Below are 20,477 nucleotides of genomic sequence, written 5' to 3' on the forward strand. Positions count from 1 at the left end.
GAAGTCAGTTTGTAAGGGTTGACACGAAGACGTCTTCTTGCATGCCATTAGAATGTGGGGTACCTCAGGGTCAGTTCTAGGCCCTATATTGTTTCTGATATACATAAATGACATCTCTAGTCTGAACATTAAAGGTAAAATATGTCTCTTTGCAGATGATACTAGTATTACTTGGAGTAACACGGATATTATGGATCTTCGCAATACCATAGCTACAAACCTAGTCACCATTAAATCGTGGTGCGATTCGAATCTCCTGTTATTTAACGTTTCTAAAACCAAAGTCCTACCTTACAACAGTATGATGCAACCTTTAGTACTTAATAACAACAGTCTAGAGGTAGTTGAATCGGTGAAGTTCTTAGGGCTTATTGTGGATAAGTCTCTGAAATGGAACTTGCACATTGATGCCTTACACAAAAAATTAAGTTCTGCTTGTTTTGCGCTAAGATCAGTTGCTACGGAAATGAATTTGTCAACATCTAGGACCGTTTATTATGCCCTTTTTGAGTCTCATCTTCGGTACGCCCTTCCATTCTGAGGTACGTGTTGTGCGACTCAATTTGAGCGTATTTTTAAACTACAAAAGAGAGCTCTTCGTTACTCCCTGAGACTCAATAGCAGAGTTCATTGCCAAGAATTCTTTAAAAAATTTAAAATATTAACTCTTCCTGCTTTGTTTGTTTTTGAATCCGTTTGTTTAATCCGCAAACATGCATCAGAAGGTCCAGAGAGACCCACTCACAACTATCCCCTTAGAAACGTGGAGCATAATCTTTATCTGCCAACCCCACGGTCTGAGCTGGTTAAGTGCTCTATACTATACAATTCGAGAAAAATGTACAATCACCTGCCATCTAACATCAAATCTAGCATTTCCCGCTTTTCGCAAGGCCTTGAAAGCTTATTTGCTGGAGAGAGCTTTTTATGCAGTGAATGACTTATTTATAAACGATTTGAATTCAGCAAATTGACTTGCAAGATTATTACTTTCGAGTACTTTTATACATATTTGCAGCGGCATAGAACTTTTGATTTACTTTCCCTTTCCCTTTTCCTCGTTCGCCTTCTTTTTGCTCTGACGTTGTATACATATTGTTTGCACAATTTTTAATTTTTTTAATGTGAACTTAATAAATATAAAATTATATTAAGTAGTATAACTCACGCCATTTACTTGGTGTCTGTTTCTGTTTTTGTTTTGTTTGTAGTTTTTTATTATTTTTTGTTTTTTATTGTATTTTTTATTTTGTATAAGCTTTGTCCACAAATTGGTAAAAATTTTTGACAATAAAGCATACCTTACTTACTTACAATGTAACAAATAAACAAAAAAGGTAATTTATCCGTAAAAAATTTTACAAAAAAAAACATGAACACAAAATACAACATTTTTGAAAAAATTAAAAGTTACTTTTAATAAAATATTTAATTACATAAGTTGTTCGAAATGACCTCCTAACACATTTATGCATGCCTAAAAACGGTCATTGAATGAGTTACTTACACTACGAGCATATGTAAATTAACACTGCAAAATACACTTTGTATTCTATTGTTCATCTCATCTCTTGTTGTTGGAGGCATTCTATAACCTTCATTCTTAAAATAACCACAAAAAAGCGGTCCAGTTTATTAAATTCTGGTAATCTGGGTGGCCACGCTATTAGTCCATGGAAAAATGAAAATATCTCAACAACTAATAAATTTAGACATGGGGAATGTTGTATACAAATTAATATAGTACTTTTCAATAGCGATATAAAATACAGGGTGTTCTATTTAAAATTATTGAGAAAATAATGTACTTGCGTTTTGACTCACCCAGTATTCAATATAAAGAAAATTAGCAATATCAATCATTTATGAAAAATATGGTATCAATAAACCATTGCCGTTGTGCTTATTTTTATTTATACAGGGAGTTAAACTTGTTATGATTATCATATCAAATTGGTTATAACTTTGTAAATACCCTGTATAACATACCAAACGTTTATATTTTTGTAATGGACAAGTTTCGCATATAAAATAAAATACAGGGTGTTCCAATTAAAAAAACGTAAGTTTGGTCTGCCACTATGATATCGAACACCCTGTAACATTCTAACTAATTTTGTAATATAAAGCTCAAAGTTGACTACCAGTTTTTGTTATTAACTTTTATCGCTATCTATTCTTATAACGGATCTACGGAGCTTTACCCACTAATCAATCACCCTATACATAGAACTTTGAAAATTATGTATTCGTTGAAGGGTATTTCCACATTAAAGCGACTTATACTTATAGATGTATAATTGGTTGACAATTACAATACTCTAAATAGATAACCAATCCATGATGCGAATAAAGATAATTTGAAACAAAAGTAATCTATCGTGACAGTACTTTCACAATTTTAACAGATAAAATGACAATTGTAATTCTAGGTTCAAAATTTGTCAACGACGTAAATATAAATATTTTATGTGATTGGTATATTCGGACATTGTAAGTATAGCGAAATTGTTATCTATATTTATTTGTTTCCTTAAAATACTTTAATATTAATATTCTGGCAAATATTTATATAAATATTGATATTTATATTAACATAAATATAAATATTCTGACAACTGTCGGTAAATGTCATGCAGTAATTGGCGACATTCTTAAAATCTTATATGAGGTCAAAATAAATTTTGGGATAAACTGTATTTCACAAGTATTTTATTCGAGCGACCAAAAAACGTAAATAAATGCAATAATTTGGGAGATAAATACTCGAGAAATATTGCCAATATTTATAACAAATAAATAAAAAAATATAATAAATAAATAAAGAAAGAAAGAATTTGGGGCGCTACTATAGTATGCGGTCTACCTGCCCCTATCTATTATAGTGTGAAAAATAAGCCAGATTTGTGGCTTATTCCCAACTAAAATAGTAAACTGATATGACAAAGTATTAATTTGTAAAATTAAAATAATAATTCTTCCGATGTATGCGTTTATTCACTTTGTAAAGATTTTGTTGCTGGCACTATATACCCTACCTCTGTGGCTACACAATACCATAATCTTTTTAATGTTTTCTAAGAATGGTTTGCACACTACAGGGTGTAACAAAAATACAGGTCATAAATTAAATCACATATTCTGGGACCAAAAATAGTTCGATTGACTTACCTTAGTACAAATATGCACACAAAAAAAGTTACAGCCCTTTGAAGTTACACGATAAAAATCGATTTTTTTCGATATGTCGAGAACTATTAGAGATTTTTTAATGAAAATGAACACGTGGCATGCATGGCAGGAACATTTTAAAAATAAATTATAGTTAAATTTGTGCACCCCACAAAAATTTTATGGGGGTTTTGTTCCCTTAAACCCCCCCAAACTTTTTTGTACGTTCCAATTAAATTATTATTGTGGTGCCATTAGTTAAACACAATGTTTTTAAAACTTTTTGCCTCTTAATATTTTTTCGATAAACCAGTTTTAATCAAGATGCGGCTTCGTTTTTAATATGTTTACATAAAAATTTTATGGGGGTTATGTGCCTTTAAACCCCCCAAATGTTTGTGTACGTTCCAATTAAACTATCATTGCGGTACCATTAGTTACACAGGATGTTTTTAAAACTTTTTTGCCTCTTAGTATTTTTCCGATGAGGCACCTTTTATCGAGATATGGCTTCTTTTCTAATATGGTTCAAAATATACCTCAAACTGTAATTTATAAAAAAAATTTCATATTATTACCAGGTCTAACCATCATCGCACGTAACAGTATACAAATATGTGGGGGATTTGACAAATATTCAAAAAATCTCGTTAAAAACTAGCTTTTCCAAAAAGTACTGAGGCAAAAAAGTTTAAAAAACATTGTGTTTAACTAATGGTACTACAACAATAATTTAATTGGAACGTACAAAAAAGTTTGGGGGGTTTAAGGGAACAAAACCCCATAAAATTTTTAAGGGGTGCACAAATTTAACTATAATTTATTTTTAAAATGTTCCTGCTATTAGAATGCCACGTGTCCATTTTCATTAAAAAATCTCTAATAGGTTTCGATATATCGGAAAAAATCGATTTTTATCTTGTAACTTCAAAGGGCTATAACTTTTTTTGTATACTCATTTGGACTAAGGTAAGTTAGGTTCCATCGAACTATTTTTGGTCCCAGAATATGTGATTTAATTTATGACCTGTATTTTTGTTACACCCTGTATAATAAAAATATTAAATGAATAAAATTTTTATGGGGTGCACAAATTTACCTATAATTTATTTTTTAAATGTTCCTGCTATAAGAATGCCACGTGTCCATTTTCATTAAAAAATCTCTAATAGTTTTCGATATATCGGAAAAAATCGATTTTTATCTTGTAACTTCAAAGGGCTATAACTTTTTTTGTATGCTCATTTGGACTAAGGTAAGTTAGGTTCCATCGAACTATTTTTGGTCCCAGAATATGTGATTTAATTTATGACCTGTATTTTTGTTACACCCTGTATAATAAAAATATTAAATGAATAAAACGCATAGATATTTTGTCATATCAATTTATTATTTTAATTGGGAATAAGCTACAAAATTAGCTTATTCCCAACTAAAATAATACATAGAGATAGAACAAAGGATTATTTATTGTAAAATTAAAATAATAATTCTTCCTATTTAAGCGTTTATAAAGCGCGACGGTAGACCGCATACTACAGTAGCACCGAATTTGGTATAATTTTGTAATAGGCAAATTACAGGAGGAAACAAATATATGTATTATTGTAGCTTGTCACAAGTAGTGTTGAAAAATTCTCGAGAATGAAAAATCGGAGAATATTCTTGGGAGAATATTCTCGAGAATATTCTCGATATGAAGAATTTTCTGAGAATGGACCCTATGATGCGCTTAGGGATATTGTTAATAGTCCATGTGGTGAGACCGCTCCCGCCTGGAAAAATTTCTTATTCGGTTTCTTTGTGAATTCCTATTCAAAAATGTCTACAAATCTAAAGGGTGCCGGCGGAATTTTTGGGCAGAAATTGTTTAAACAATTTTTTTAAACAAATACCAAAGATCACGTTTTTTTGCTTCGGAACATATATTTTTAAGTTTTGTGGGTCATTCTAAACAAGAAAGGTATCTTGTAAATTTTCTCAAAAATTGATAGTTTTCGAGTCATAGGCGATTTAAAATCTGAAAAATGCGAAAATACGCATTTTCGAGGCCTAAAAACTCATATTTAAATTAGTATTTTTGAGGTTGCCAGATACTTAAATTGAAGTTTAAACATTCACCTTCAAGATTCTGAAGAGTGATTGCGTCTAACCTTAATTTAAACCGTCGTTTTTTAATTGTTAAATATGCATGTAAATCCGATTTTTGTAACAGTTTTAAAGTTATAAGCGATTTAAAATCCGAAAATGAGTTTTTTGGCATTTTTCGGATTTTAAATCGCTTATAACTTTAAAACTATTAACTTTTGAGAAAAATATCAAGAAATTGATTTTATTTAGAATATCCCAAAGATTCTAGAAAAAATATTTTTCGGAGGAAAATTGGAGATTGTTGAAATAGAGCGCGCCGCCCCGGCAAAAAATCGGATAAACACGCATATTTAACAATTAAAAAACAGCGGTATAAATTAAGGCTAGACGCGATCACTCTTCAGAATCTTGAGGCTGAATGTTTAATCTTCAATTTAAGTATTCGCGGTGTGCAAGTACTTGGAAGGGAATTGAGAAACGATCGTGCGCGAATAGAGGAGAAATATTGCAACTTTCTTAAATAATTCATATTGTCAATTGAAATTGTCAAATTGACGTATACTTCATATCTACTGTCATTGAAGACGAAAAATTATATGTTGCTCCACAATATTGATATGATATGCAATTATTATATAAAGGTAAATTTAATTAATTGTATTTTGCTTGCAGTACTGCATTTTAATAACTAATTTTATTTACTACATACAATTGTTACGTTTTAATAACATAACCTGAATCTTATTGTTTCTTCTTATTATTTTTTGGACTATTGCCTTGACAATTATACAGTAACCAGGACTAATATATTTAGCCAATATAATTAAAAGTGCGAATAAAGTTGCAGAGCGTAGAAATAGGTGTCGCTTTACCGAACTTGCACGGTCGCAATATAGCAACCTCAAAAATACTAATTTAAATATGAGTTTTTAAGCCTCGGAAATACGTATTTTCGCAATTTTCAGATTTTAAATCGCCGATAACTCGAAAACTATCAATTTTTAAGAAAAATTACAACAATACCTTTCTTGATTAGAATGACCAAAAAACCTAAAAATATATATTCCAGGGCAATAAAACGTGATCTTTTGTATTTGTTTAAAAAATTGTTTAAACAATTTCTGCCCAAAAATTCCGCCCGGTACCCTTCAGATTTGTTTAAAGGGGACATTTTTTAATAGGAATCCACAAAGAAACCGAGTCGGAAATTTTTTCAGACAGGAGCGATCTCACCACATGGACTATAAAGATGAAATAGGGTATTAAAAATCATGAAATTATGTAAAATTATGAGACGAAACAACAGTGTTCTTTAACTATAAAGAAATAAAAAAACGAGAGAAAACATAAAATTTATTTGATAAAAAATTTTTCTTCTTAACAACTAATAATGGATGTGGTCATCTAATCTAAAAAAGACGAGGCCTCAGATTCAGAATCTATTTCTATCATTAGCTCATCCTGGTCATCTACATTCCACATTTCAATGTAGTGATGAGGAGTTGTGTGATTTGGTTTTTCACGAGTTGCCAGCTCAGTCATGGATTGGTCTACGTCTAACAATTTTAAATTGTGAGCAATAAAAGTTACCTTACTAGCCTGTTCAGCAGTAAGCCGGTTTCTTTTAGAGGACAGTCGCTACACTGGATGAAGGCATGCTTAATATATCAACTGCTATTTTAGTTAATTTTGTTCCGAAACATGTACCTTTCCACCATATTTTATGATTGAGTCTAGTTTTTCGACTGATTTTGCAACGTATGGTTTTTCAAAAAATCCCTCCTTAGACGAATAAAGTGCTAAATCTGCCATTATTTCAGCCGAGTCATCACTATATTGTTAAAGTCGCTAAATTATCTATAAATTCAGTTCCCTCAACTTGTTTTTCTCTGCTTAAATGGAACACCATTCTAAATATTTGCACGCTAATATAGCACCATAACAATAAATACTAACACTGTAAACACCCCAGTTAGTAGTTCATGGGATTCCCTAGCCCCAGCTACTTCAATATAGATATTTTTTAAATTACAATAATTTGACTCATATCTAGTTTTTATTTTTATTTCGGTTTTTGTAAATATAGAAAGAAAATTCTCACCGAGAATTTTCTGGCCGAGAATATTCTCGTTCTCGAGAATATTCTTTTGAGAATATTCTCTTCTTACATCACTAGTCACAAGAAGCAATATGTCATCTTAAATATCTATCTTAATTTAAGGTGCTATCTTGCACTTAAAACTGACTTAAAAATCCTTTTTGCCCCTACATTGTAACATAGAAACATGAATAAATCAATAATAGGACCCATTATTGGAATAATACACAACTATCTAAAGCATTATTGTAGAATATACAGCTTTAGAAAACACTAATATACATAAAATAGAATACCAAACAGCATAATACTCTCTCTTCTATATCTGTTCTCCTTCGTAAGGATGTAGTGGCGTCATGTAATTTAACTATTCTTGTCCAATTATCTCTCTCCTGTGCGTGTTATTTTGCTTCGGAGAATGAGTAACCAGTCATGTGCTTCATTTGTTCCGACGATCGTGCTGGAGATCTTCCTTTGGATCTTTTGCCCGCTACGTTGCCTTTAACTATCATTTGCACCATGCCTTCTCTTCTTCTTCTAGTTTTACGTCCAAAATATCTTAGTATATTTTGGTTGATAGTTGTAGTGAGTCGAGTTTTGTGTTACATAATAGACCGGGAGATATTATACAGAAGTTCAGCCACGATTTTCTAGGTTCTGCCCTTTGCAATAGTGGAAGGGTAGACGAGGTACTTATAATTTGTGGAAATACCCACAAATTTCCTGTGATATTTTCCTGTAAAAATTAGATTTTCCCAAAAAATAAAAATAGGGTTTTGCGATGAATTTCTGAGTCCTGCCATATCCGTAGAATGACAGGATACTATGGATTTTATAAAGAAAATTTTTTGGGCAGGAGGGTTGCAAACGGGCTTACGGAGTATATATGTATACAAACATGTAAGGAAAATAATGAAATTTTCATGATTTTCTGGGCCCTGCCAACTAAATAAATTAAACATATTTATTTCAAAATGATAAAAAAAATGTTGGCATGACGTCTCCTACTGTTTAAGTATACTTGTCCCTTGGAAAATTATGCGCAAAATTTTTACCCTGATTCCGTGATTTTCTGAGCCCTGCCTTTAAAAAGGTATAATACTCAAATACAATCAATACTTTTTTGGTACTCGGCAGGAAGGTTAAACGATTCTTGTAAGACAGCAGGAGTCCTAGATTTGCAAGAAAATTCGTGAAAAATTCCACGATATTCTGAGTCATGCCATTTTGCATGTGTTTCAAGAATCTTAATATAAGTCTGGATGGTTTTATAGTTATTTCGTATACAGGGTGGGGCATTAGTGTGACAAAGTCCAATTACTCGTTTGTCGTAAGAGATACGAAAAAAAGTTATTTAGGTAAAACGTGGGGCAAAGGGAGGATCATAATTTAAAAATATTTTCTAATATACAGGGCTACCCGTATTGACAGGGTGACAAAAACTTAAGTTTTTTTTTAAATGGAATACTGGAATTCACATAATCCAAAAATATTTCCTAAGGGAGCTAGAGCTCTTTGAAGATGGCGACTTGTAATTAGATTTATTTATCTCCAGAACGCTTTCATTTCGATAGACAAATCTGGTCCGTCTTTTTATCTTCCAGATATACACACAACGCAAAAGTCTAAGGATATTTTAATAATTTGACAATACCAATGACAGAAATTTCATGACCATATAAATTTGCTTGTACTATAATTGTTGATACAGACACTCACTTTTTATCAAAAAAAATTGTAAAACTGATAGCAATACGTGTTTTAGAATGTTTTTTATAAGGGACAAAAAATCGACATTTTTATGTTGTGTTTATTTTTAATTTTAGTCACTTTATACCATTCTTGCTTAATAGGTGAGTTAAAGTTATTGTCTTTTTACCATGCAACGGCAACATTTAACGTTGGACGAGATGAATAGAGCCGTGGGCCTCCTTCAAGCTGGTATGCGACAAACTCAAGTTGCTGAGCAGCTGGGTGTCTCCCAAAGCGTCGTAAGTCGTTTGTGGCGTCGGTTTAGAGATACTGGGAGTTCAGCCGAGCAACATCCAGGACGTGGTCGCTCTACAACCGTCGCTCAAGACCGATATTTAATTTTAAATGCCAGAAGGCAGCCAACAACCACATCACCCGAGCTGGTTAATGAATTACAGCTTGCACATAATGTAACAATTAGCCGCAGTACTGTGAGTAATCGTCTCCATGAAGCCAATCTTCGTAGTCGGCGACCACTAAGATGTCCACCTCTATCTAGCGGCAATCGCGCTGCAAGATTAACCTGGTGTCAAGAGTTTGAGAATTGGACTGACAATGACTGGGCCACAGTTTTGTTTAGTGACGAGTCTAGATATGGATTTCATCCAGATTCTCGTCGGACAAGAGTTTGGAGACAACCAGAAAATGGAGAACGATAACGACATCTTCAAGAAGTGTGTACATACAGAGGTGGTACATTAATGCTATGGGGCGGAATCATTATTGACGGAAGAACTAACCTCATTTTCCCACGTGGATTTCTCAGAGGTCAGCAATATTTGGACACTATTCTTGAACCTGTTGTGCGCCCGTTTGCTGCTGCTGCTATTGGAGGAAATGTTTAATTTATGCATGATAAAGCTTGACCACATGTTGCGCATATTGTAACAAACTGGTTGGATAACGAGGGTATTGATGTATTGCCGTGGCCAGCACAATCACCGGACTTGAATCCCATTGAGCATGTATGGGACATGCTCCAACGAAGAATTACTACACATATGGGCAATATCTACAATGAGTTTCAATTAAAAGAGCTTCTGAGAGAACAATGGACACAACTACCTCAAGCAGACATTAACAATGTGATTCGTAGCATGAACAGTAGATGTAGAGCTGTGATAAACCAACGTGGTGGCCATACTTTATTTTAAGTTTATATTTAGTATTTTTGACATTTTATGGTGGTATGTGAAACATGGGTGATTTACAATATATTTTTTTTGCTCCAACTTTCTGTTTTCTTTGCAATTTATGGTTTTTGACATATAAAACAACAATTTAAACTACAAATTTTGTATTACTTTTTTTAAGTTGATTACAGATAAACAAAATACGTCTATTTATAAAAATATCCCTAGACTTTTGCGTTGTGTGTATATCGATTCCAGCAATTGCGAATCTCTAGTACCGGTCATAGGAGTCCGTTTTGGGTAGGGCAACGGTTATTTTATCGCATAACTTTTTTGTCTTTAACTTTTAAGCATTTTTGACACTATATTATTAAATTGTGAGGTATTCTAGTACTAAACGGTACTCTTGCTGTAAGTCGGTAGGATACACCGTTTTCTAGAAAAATCAATTTAAAAATTTTTCGTATTTATAATTTAAGAAAAATTTGAAAAAATAAAAAAAACGGTGTATTTACAGACTTAAAGCAAGAGTAAAGTTTAGTACTAGAATACCTCATAATTTAATACTCTAGTGTCAAAAATTCTTAAACATTATAGACAAAAAAGTTATGCAATTAAATCACCGTCTCTGGAAGAGAAATAAACGTACCAGTTTCCGTTTTTCTAAATAGTTTTTTTTATTTTTTTTTTCAAAACCGAAAAATGTTTCAAATCGATTTTTCTAGAATACGGCGTATCCTACCGACTTAAAGCAAGAGTACCTTTTAGTTCAAGAACACCCCATAGTTTAATAATCCAGTGTCAAAAATGCTGAAAAGTTAGACACAGAAAAGTTATGGGATAAAATATCCGTTTCCCTACCCTAAACGGACGCCTATGACCGGTAGTAAAAATTGACAAATGATGGAATCGATTTATCTCTGGAAGATAAATAGATGTACTAGTTTTCGTTTTTCTAAATACAAGTGTTCTGGAGCTATTAAAAAAAACTAATTAGAATACGCCATCTTTAAAGAGCTCTAGCTTCCTTGGGAAGCATTTTCGGACGAGGTGAATTGAGTTAAATTTTCTTAAAATTATCTGAGGAATCTCCGGGCTTCAATTGTTAGAAGAGTTTCTGGACACCCTGGATAATAGGTACAATCCCTACTATAACAAATTATTTGTAAAATTATTGATTTTCTTCCTATTACTTTTATTACGTTTACTTATATACAAATATGATCTAATTGCTTAAAATAAATATGTTACAGTTTGGTATTAGATTTGAAAGGTGTGTAAAAATCCGAGACATTACTCAGGACAATATTTAATACCGTACGATTCTTTTAACGATATAAAAATTAATTTTTATGTATTAAATATCTTTGCGGTTATCCTGCCACGTTGTAAACGGTTTTAGATTAGTGTTTTTTAAGCATACCTGACATGGCCTGACTCAGAAAACTGTGGTGATATGAATATGTTTGTATAACAACCTGCAATAATTTTACTGACTTAAAATTTTAATTTTATATACGAAATAACTACACAACCATCCTGCCTCTTTGTAAATAGCTTTATATTAACATTCTTGAGATATGTTCAAAATGGCATCACTCAGAAAATCGTGTAACTTTCCACGAATTTCCTTACACATGTTTTACTTATGTTTAGTAAAACAGGTGTAACTAAACATCCTGCCATTTTGAATAATGTCTACTTAAATTATTTATTTTATAATAAAATTTATTTTATGACTCAGAAAATCACGGAACCAGGGTGAAAATTGTCCACATAATTTTCCAAGAGACAAGTGCAGTTAAACATTAGGAGACGTCATGCCAACATTTTTTTCGATCATTTTCAAATAATTCTGTTTAATTTATTAAGTTGGCAGGACTAAGAAAATTATAAAAATTTCATTATTTTCATTACATGTTCGTATATCCATATACTCCCTTAGTCCTTTTGCAACCTTCCTGCCCAAAAAATGTTCTTCATAAAATTGATAGTATCCTGTCATTCTATGGATATGGCAGGACTCAGAAATTCATCGCAACTCCCCATTTTTTTCCTCGTGGAAAATCTGATTTTCACAGGAAAATGTCACAGGAAGCCCGTGGATTTTTCCATAAATTGTAAGTACCTTTTCTAACCTTCCAGTATTGCAAAGGGCAGGACTTAGAAAATCGTGGTTGAAATTCTGTTAATATCTCCCGGTGTATAAGTTCTGCTAGAGTTGAGTTATTTGTGCGATGTGCGGTCCATGGTGTGCGCAACATTCTACAATAGACCCATTTCAAATGCCATTATACGCTTCGAATCGGCTTTTTGGATTGTCCAAGTTTCTGAAGCATACGTGGTGATAGGAAATATTAATGCTCAAACAAGGCGTAATTTTGTGTTTTTTGTGATGTCAGTGTTCTTCCATATTTTGTGAGTTTGGCTGTTGCCGATCTGGCCAATGTGATGATGGATCTCGTCTTCGCATCCTCCCCTGTTAGTAATAATGGAGCCCAAGTAATTAAAATGTCTGACCACTTCGTAACTTGACATGTTTCTTATATATGCTTGGTTGCTTCTGATTCTATCGATGATCACTACTTTGGATTTCTGTATATTTATTTTCAAACCATATTCCGTACTCACCGTGCCTAGCCTATTCATAATTTGTTCCAATTCTTCTGGTGAAGACGCCAATATAATAGTGTCATCAGCATAACGTAGGTTTTTGAAAATTCTTCCAAATTTTAATTTGAAGTTTTTCGAAACCACATTATTAACTCTTACATTAGCAATATTATTTACGAACAGTTTTTGTAATAAACAGATTAGATGTTCTGGCGTACCCATTTCTCTAAGTATATGCCACATTTTATCGCATTTTACGTTATCTAAGGCCTTGGAGTAGTTAACAAAGCATAAATATGTTTCTATGTTAAACCCTTGAAATTTTTCGATAATGTGACATGTGACGAATATTAAGAATGTGTTATCTTGTTTCTCGATCTGGGACGAATCCACATTGTTCTTGGGGAAATTGTGGTAAGAGAATTGATTTTAGTCTTTAATTGATGATGGTTAGAAGTACTTTACTCGCATGTAATATCAATGCTACTGTACGGTAATTACTGCAATCTATCGGTAAACTTTTTTATAGATGGGAATAAACGTGATTTTAACCGTCATGTGGCCACGTTCCGGTATTCCAGATCTCATTACAAATTCCAAGCAGACATTCTAAGCATAATAATGTTTACACATAAAATAGAACCTCAAACAGCTAAAAAAGCTAACAGAGAATTACTCACATAATTTTGTAGTTATAAATACATCCTCCCTCTTTAAGTTATGTTTTGGCAAAAGTTCTTTTAAGGCATCCCCAATTTCCTTTTCATTGTCGTACATAGCAGCAGTATCTGAAAAAATATGTATTTTAACATTTTTATATAAAGACAAGCCTTCTCAGTTGACCATTAAAACTACAGTTTTTTTGTCACTATAAAAAATATATGGCCTACATGCTTGTAGAAGATTTTTTTATGCAAGCGACAAGCTCGCATATTGACGCGGCTGTAAATGTGAGTGCGAGTAAGATTCACCATTGGACTGCCGGAATGGCATCTCTCTCGCATTCAGAATTTACGGCCGCCTAACACGTGCATGGCGCTCATAATTATTACTTAAAAATAACAGCTTAGTAATAAAATAATGACAACAATTTCTTCAGGATCCTGTAGGGAGGGCTTTAAACTTTGATTTAGTCACTTTTTGACTTTCAGAATAATTACTTTTAACCCAGTTGTTAAGCCTTCAAAATCGCCTTCCAAAATGTTTAAACTATTTTTAGATTATTTAATTCTGGAAAATCAAGCTATTAAATTTCAGATTTATTAAAATTATCAGGGTACAGTGTAAGGAATATAGTTAGAATAGAAGATATAAAACTACATGGATGTTAAAGGCAGCTCCATTAACAAATGTTTTTGTGGTGCCTATGCCTAATGCTTAGAATATCATGGGTAGACGGAGTCAGAAATTTAGGGCATATATTAGAGTAGAACGATACACAGGGCAAGAATTTGTCTTCCAACAGGATGGTGCAGAACGTCCAGGGGCGTCATTTGAAATTTTGATTGGGGGCGGGGGGCATGCATTATATATACTTATATATATACAATACATTATACAATACTATTCGCGGTGTGCAAGTACTCGGAAGGGATACGCGAAACGATCGTGCGCGAATAGCGGAGAAATATTGCAACTTTCTTAAATAATTCATATTACATTTAAATACATTTAATACCTATTGTCATTTAAGAAGAAAAATTATATATTGCTTCACAATATTGATATGATATGCAATTATTATATAAAGGTAAATTTAATTAATTGTATTTTGCTTGCAGTACTGCATTTTAATAACTAATTTTATTTACTACATACAATTGTTTACGTTTAAATAACATAACCTAAATCTTATTTTTTCTTATTATTTTTTTTGGACTATGGCCTTGACAATTATCCAGTAACCATGACCATATGATTGGCCAATACAATTAAAAGTGCGAATAAAAGTGCAGAGCGAAGAAACCAGGTGTCGCTTTTCCGAACTTGCACGGTCCCAATAGTAATAAAATTGATGTATTTCTTGTAAATTTGAGTCATTTTCAGGGTCAGGGGGGGGGGCAAATGCCCCCCTGACCCTGTCAAATGACGCCCTTGAAAACGTCATAACTCGAAAAAGAGTTTGAAAATTATGGAAGACTACAGTATACTGCCTTGAAAATGTGTTTCTGAATACCAAATCAATCCCATAATTTAAGTAAAGACTTTAAGAAATAGAGGATTTCTGGATATTGCATGTTTTTACATTTATCCTGTTTGACTTTGGTACAGTCATCAAGCGAAAAATTTGAGAATATTGAGAAATTACCACTAACCAATTTCTACTGGAGTAGGTAAATTATATATTCTAAAAAGATTAAAGCACCAGATAGTCCAGAAAGCCACTGCGCATCCGCTAGAAAAAATATTCTAATTCGGATTTTTTGCACAATCTTACTCAAAAAAGACTCCTTTTAACAAATTTGCATGTTGCCAGGACCAAAAGGTGGTCAAAAATTGTTTAAACGTTTTTTTTTTGTTTTTTTCCTAAAATAATTTTTTTTGCATGGAACAAAGTTTTTTTAGGTTTTTTGGATCATTCCAAACAGAAAAGGTCTTTATTGACTTTTCTCTAAAAATGATAGTTTTTGACATATAAGCGATTAAAAATTGAAAAATTGCGAAATTGGACATTTTTAACCCTCAAAAACTATGTGAAAAACTAAAAATTTGGATGCTGGCAAGGTAGCTAGATATTCCTTAAACATCGATTGATAAAATCCCGAAAAGTTTTTTGCAATACAATTTTCAAAACTTCTTTGTTTTTTAATTGCTAATCAAGCGTGCGCGACACTATTTTTCACCGACAGTGTGGTGCAAATGAAAGGAATAAATTCGTTATTTCGTAAACCGACGACTTTAAGGAAAAATCCCGAAACAGGTCGATTTTTATTTTTAAGTAATGATATTGTAGCATATATGGTATACTAGTGACGTCATCCGTCTGGGCGTGATGACGTAATCGATGATTTTTTTAAATGAGAATAGGGGTCGTGTGGTAGCTCATTTGAAATGTTTTTCAATTCTCTATTCAGTAATGTAAACAATTACATAATTATTTATACAGGGTGTCCTTCTACTTCTTTTTTTTTCAAATAATTTAATTTAATAAAAAATTTTGGACACCCTGTATAAATAATTATGTAAATGTTTATATTACTGAATAGAGAATTGAAGAACCTTTTAAATGAGCTAGCACACGACCCCTATTCTGATTTAAAAAATCATCGATTATGTCATCACGTCCAGATGGATGACGTCACTAGTATACTATATATGCCACAATATCATAACTTAAAAATAAAAATCGACCTGTTTCGGGATTTTGCCTTAAAGTCGCCGGTTTACCAAATAACGAATTTATTCCTTTCATTTGCTCCATACTGTCGGTGGAAAATAGTGTCGCGCACGCTTGATTAGCAATTAAAAAACAAAGGAGTTTTGAATATTGTATTGCAAAAAACTCTTCGGGATTTCATCAATCGATGTTTAAAGAATATCTACCTGCCTTGGCAACATTCTAATTTTCAGTTTTTCGCATAGTTTTTGAGGGTTAAAATGGCCGATTTCGCAATTTTTCAATTTTTAATCGCCTATATGCCAAAAACTATCATTTTTAGAGAAAAGTCACTAAAGACCTTTTCTGTTTGTAATGATCCAAAAAACATAAAAAAAACTTTTTTCCGTGCAAAAAAAAATAATTTTAGGAAAAAAACAACAAAAAAACGTTTAAAAAATTTTTTACCACCTTTTGGTCCTGGCAACATGCAAATTTGTTAAAAGGAGTCCTTTTTGAGTAAGATTGTGCAAAAAATCCGAATTAGAATATTTTTCCTAGCGGATGCGCAGTGGCTTTCTGGACTAAGAACGACTCCGTGGACATCTGTTAACCAGAATACCAAGCGCCAACTTTAAAATTAGAATTACCTAGTTTGTCAAAAATGAACCAACTGCCAAAACTCTTTCAAAGATTTTCTATATACTGCTTGGTTCTCTTTCGATTTTTATGGATTTTGAGCACATGCTACTTACCAATTACAATGAACTTAATGAACAAATACACACCATCATCATCATCATCAATGGCGTTACAACTCTTTGTGAGTCTTTGCCGCGTTTACTATTGCCTTCCATGTTTGTCGGTCCTGGGCGACTAATTCTCATTGTCTCACTCCCATTTTTCCAGATCTTCTTTGACTGCATCTTTCCACCTTTTTCTAGGCCGTCCAACAGACCTTCTTTGGCCGTTCTCACAGATCTGATATTTAGTTAGTTCGGACACTTAATAGTCCTATTGGTGAATACTTCACCGTTTCAATATCTGCTAGGTAAAGCCTTTATTTGTGGCAACCATAGTGTTCTTTTCTTCTTTGTTTTAGTACCTTACCTAGCTTAGTCTAGTTATATATTAATTACTAAACTTAGCATTAAGACTTTTGCTATTCTCACGGACGTGGTTGTTTTTACTAATACCTTTTGCTTAGCACAGTAGTGGTGATTTTTGTTATTTGTTCATAGTCTTTGGTCTATCTTACCTCTACACCACTACTGTTTTTCTTCATATTTTTGATTATATACATATTTTATTTATATTGTTTAAAATATTTATTCTAAATATATTTGTCATTAGCACTTTTGATCTTTATATCAGTATCTACTAAGAGTATAATACACTTCTATATAGCAGGACAAGGTAAATAGTGTTTTTTAGTATTTCAGGTTATTGTATCAAGTGTAATTTGTTTCTTGTTGTTGATTCCTCTCCAATTCTCAAGCTATCCTTGAGTGGCGCCCATATTCCGTTTTCTTAGGCAACTCCATGTCTCTACTTATCATACCATTTTATTTCCAGTGGTCTTAACTAGTTGCATTAAATTTTTGTATTAAAAGGTCTCATTTTCTTCATTGTTTATATCATTTCATTATCCAATATCTCTGTCTTTATAATATCTCAAAGCCAAACTTCGGTGTAGTAAAGCTAGCCTGAATCCTCCCTAGAGATTAACACTGGTATTCATAGTGCGTCGCCAGGAAGAGTCACCGGCGGCTTTTCAGTTAGCGAACACTCCGTCGAGATTTCATCTTTCGTAGGAGACGTTAATTTGTCCAATTCGTTCCTCTATTTGCGCATGTGCAAGCAATGTCATATAAAGGAATCTTTTATTTTGACAATTGACATTAAATATTTTTGTAAATTTGTAAAAAATTATAAAAATAACTTTTAAAATGTGCTGAAATTCTGTATAAAATCTGCTGTTACCTGTAATGTAGATAAAAAGTAAAATAAATCATGGAAAAGAGTAAAACGTTGACTTTAATTAGTATTTTGTCATTTAAAGAACAGAACAACATAGAACATAACTGATAATAATCATCCTGCAATATAGAAGTACATTTAGAAATAAATTTAGGAGTTGTTAAATACTTGTGCATATTATGGGTATATAAAATGGGGAATTTATGGACAATGTATTGCTATCCAGTTCTCAACTACAGCAGTTGAAGTGCTTCCATTATAAATATTGCTTGTTATTGAAAGATTTGGTATTTTGAAGAGATTTTTCATATTGATATGTGAAATGAGATGCAATGCAAGAAATCTTTTGTTCAAAGAATATCAGCTTTACAAATATTGCAGTTGTTTAGAGAAAACATTGAAATACTGGCAACTGAGCCTGCGGTTATTTAATCGAACAAGCTGTGGCAGTACATTTTTAACCAGGAGAAAATCTAGTGCAAATATATGTGTGTGTGTTTGTTTGTTTTAAAATGTTGCCATTTAAGGCAAATACACTAAAAATTCCGTTAACCGAAATGTCTTGACAGTTTAAATAATTTTGTCAATAAAAAGTAAATTAAACAGCAATAAAATTAAGGAAATTGAACATTAGAGTGTTTTTTTTAGGAATCTTCTATTTTCTTTTGTGTTTCCCTTCGGCAACGATGTTTTGTAGCTCTATCTCTCCAATACTATGTAATTTGATAAAAGGAGAATACAAAAAACAATGTTATTTTTAACCGAAATTCTTGTTATCCGAAACAGCCTCCCCCTCAATTATTTCGATTAACGGAGGTTTTACTGTAAATGGCTAATGTTGATAATATATTATTTTTCTTGGATTGCAGTTTGTTAATAAATTTATAAATATGTACATACATGATATTGGTGTTTGATTTGAAATGATTTTAAGTATCATTTAAAGTATGTTATATCACATTCCGTTAAAAGAACTTCCACAACTAGCAAAAATGTATGATAAACAAATTGTTTTAAAGGATAAAAATAATAATAAAGGAATTAGCTGTATGGTGGGTTTTTTATAGTACATTTAAATAAACAAATGCTGACGGCATGCAAATGAAAGTGTAATTAATACTTTTGGTTCAAAACTTTATAGATTCTAATACATAAAGGATTAAAATTTAAAAAATAAATACTTAAACCTTTGTCTTATTGTATTAACCTCTTTATATTGTTAATACCATTTGGATTGCATATCAACCAAAGGATAACATGGAACAAACGCCTCCAAATGAAATGCAGGCAGTTGGATCTCAAGTTCAGACAAATGTACTGGCTCCTTGGTAGGACATCCAAATTGTCATTAAATAACAAATTACTACTATACAAAGCCGTGTTGGTCACAACTTTGATTTTATATTATGTTTTTGTTCCTTAGTACCCATTGTTTACTGCTATTTGTTGAATGATGTACAATTCTATCTTGAAGTTATTTATGGCATGGGTATTTCTGTCAGTGTATGTAACATATTATGTAGACTGCCAATAGGATTTTTCAGCCCTTCTCATTTGTTTAGAACTTCTGTTCCTAATGTCGTATATTAATATTATACATGGATGATTATAAGAACTATCAACAAGCTCGAAACAAATGAGAAGCGTTGAAAAGTCCTATTTATGTTGTGTTAGGATGGGATGATGAAATGTGTCAGTATTTTGTATTAGATAAAAAAAATAGCAAGTTGCCCGAATCATCATTGTAAATCAAAAACAGGTCTTTTGAGATATTAGACTTTGGCATCCATTTATCCAACGTTGTAATAGGCATCAGGAAAAGAACAAAAAGAAGAGAACAATACTTTGGGCAACTTGCTACTTTTTTTATCTAATACAAAATACTGACACAATTCATCATCCCATCCTAACTATTAGGGTGGCTATTAGAGCCACCTCAGAAAATTTTACTTTTGTTTAATAATGGTATGTAAATTTTTTCTTTATACGGTCCACGTTGCCTTTGAAACTTTAGAAATGGATGGTATGCTTCTGTTGGAGTGATTTAGTGTTAAATAATAAAGTTTTTATTTCTACTATTTTCCTTGGTGAGATGTACAACTAGTGTAATGAACGTGCAATGTTTACTAAATTCCCAAAAAATTGTATAAGACTGTCAGAATATCACTGGAGAGCAATGGAAACTCTCAGAGTTTATTATAACTGTAAACACCAAGAATACAAAATAAGAGGCACACGAGTTGCAAGCTAGCTGGGCAGCACTGATAAACAAAGGCATCTGAGTCACGCATTACCACTATTGTCGGACTATTATTTATTGCAT

At 32.3% G+C, this 20,477-nt stretch overlaps 1 protein-coding gene across 1 annotated transcript in view; it reads right to left on the minus strand.

Annotated features, from left to right (window-relative positions):
- LOC126892426 (aldose reductase A-like) overlaps window positions 1-20,477 on the minus strand; it is a 70,401-nt gene that overhangs the window by 34,459 nt on the left and 15,465 nt on the right. Inside the window, exon 4 of the mRNA XM_050661953.1 lies at window positions 13,539-13,646. Within this exon, the coding sequence (XP_050517910.1) occupies window positions 13,539-13,646 (108 nt within the window). The remainder of the gene's footprint in view (window positions 1-13,538; window positions 13,647-20,477) is intronic.

This window comes from Diabrotica virgifera, chromosome 9, assembly GCF_917563875.1.
Source record: "Diabrotica virgifera virgifera chromosome 9, PGI_DIABVI_V3a".
Lineage (NCBI taxonomy): Eukaryota > Metazoa > Arthropoda > Insecta > Coleoptera > Chrysomelidae > Diabrotica > Diabrotica virgifera.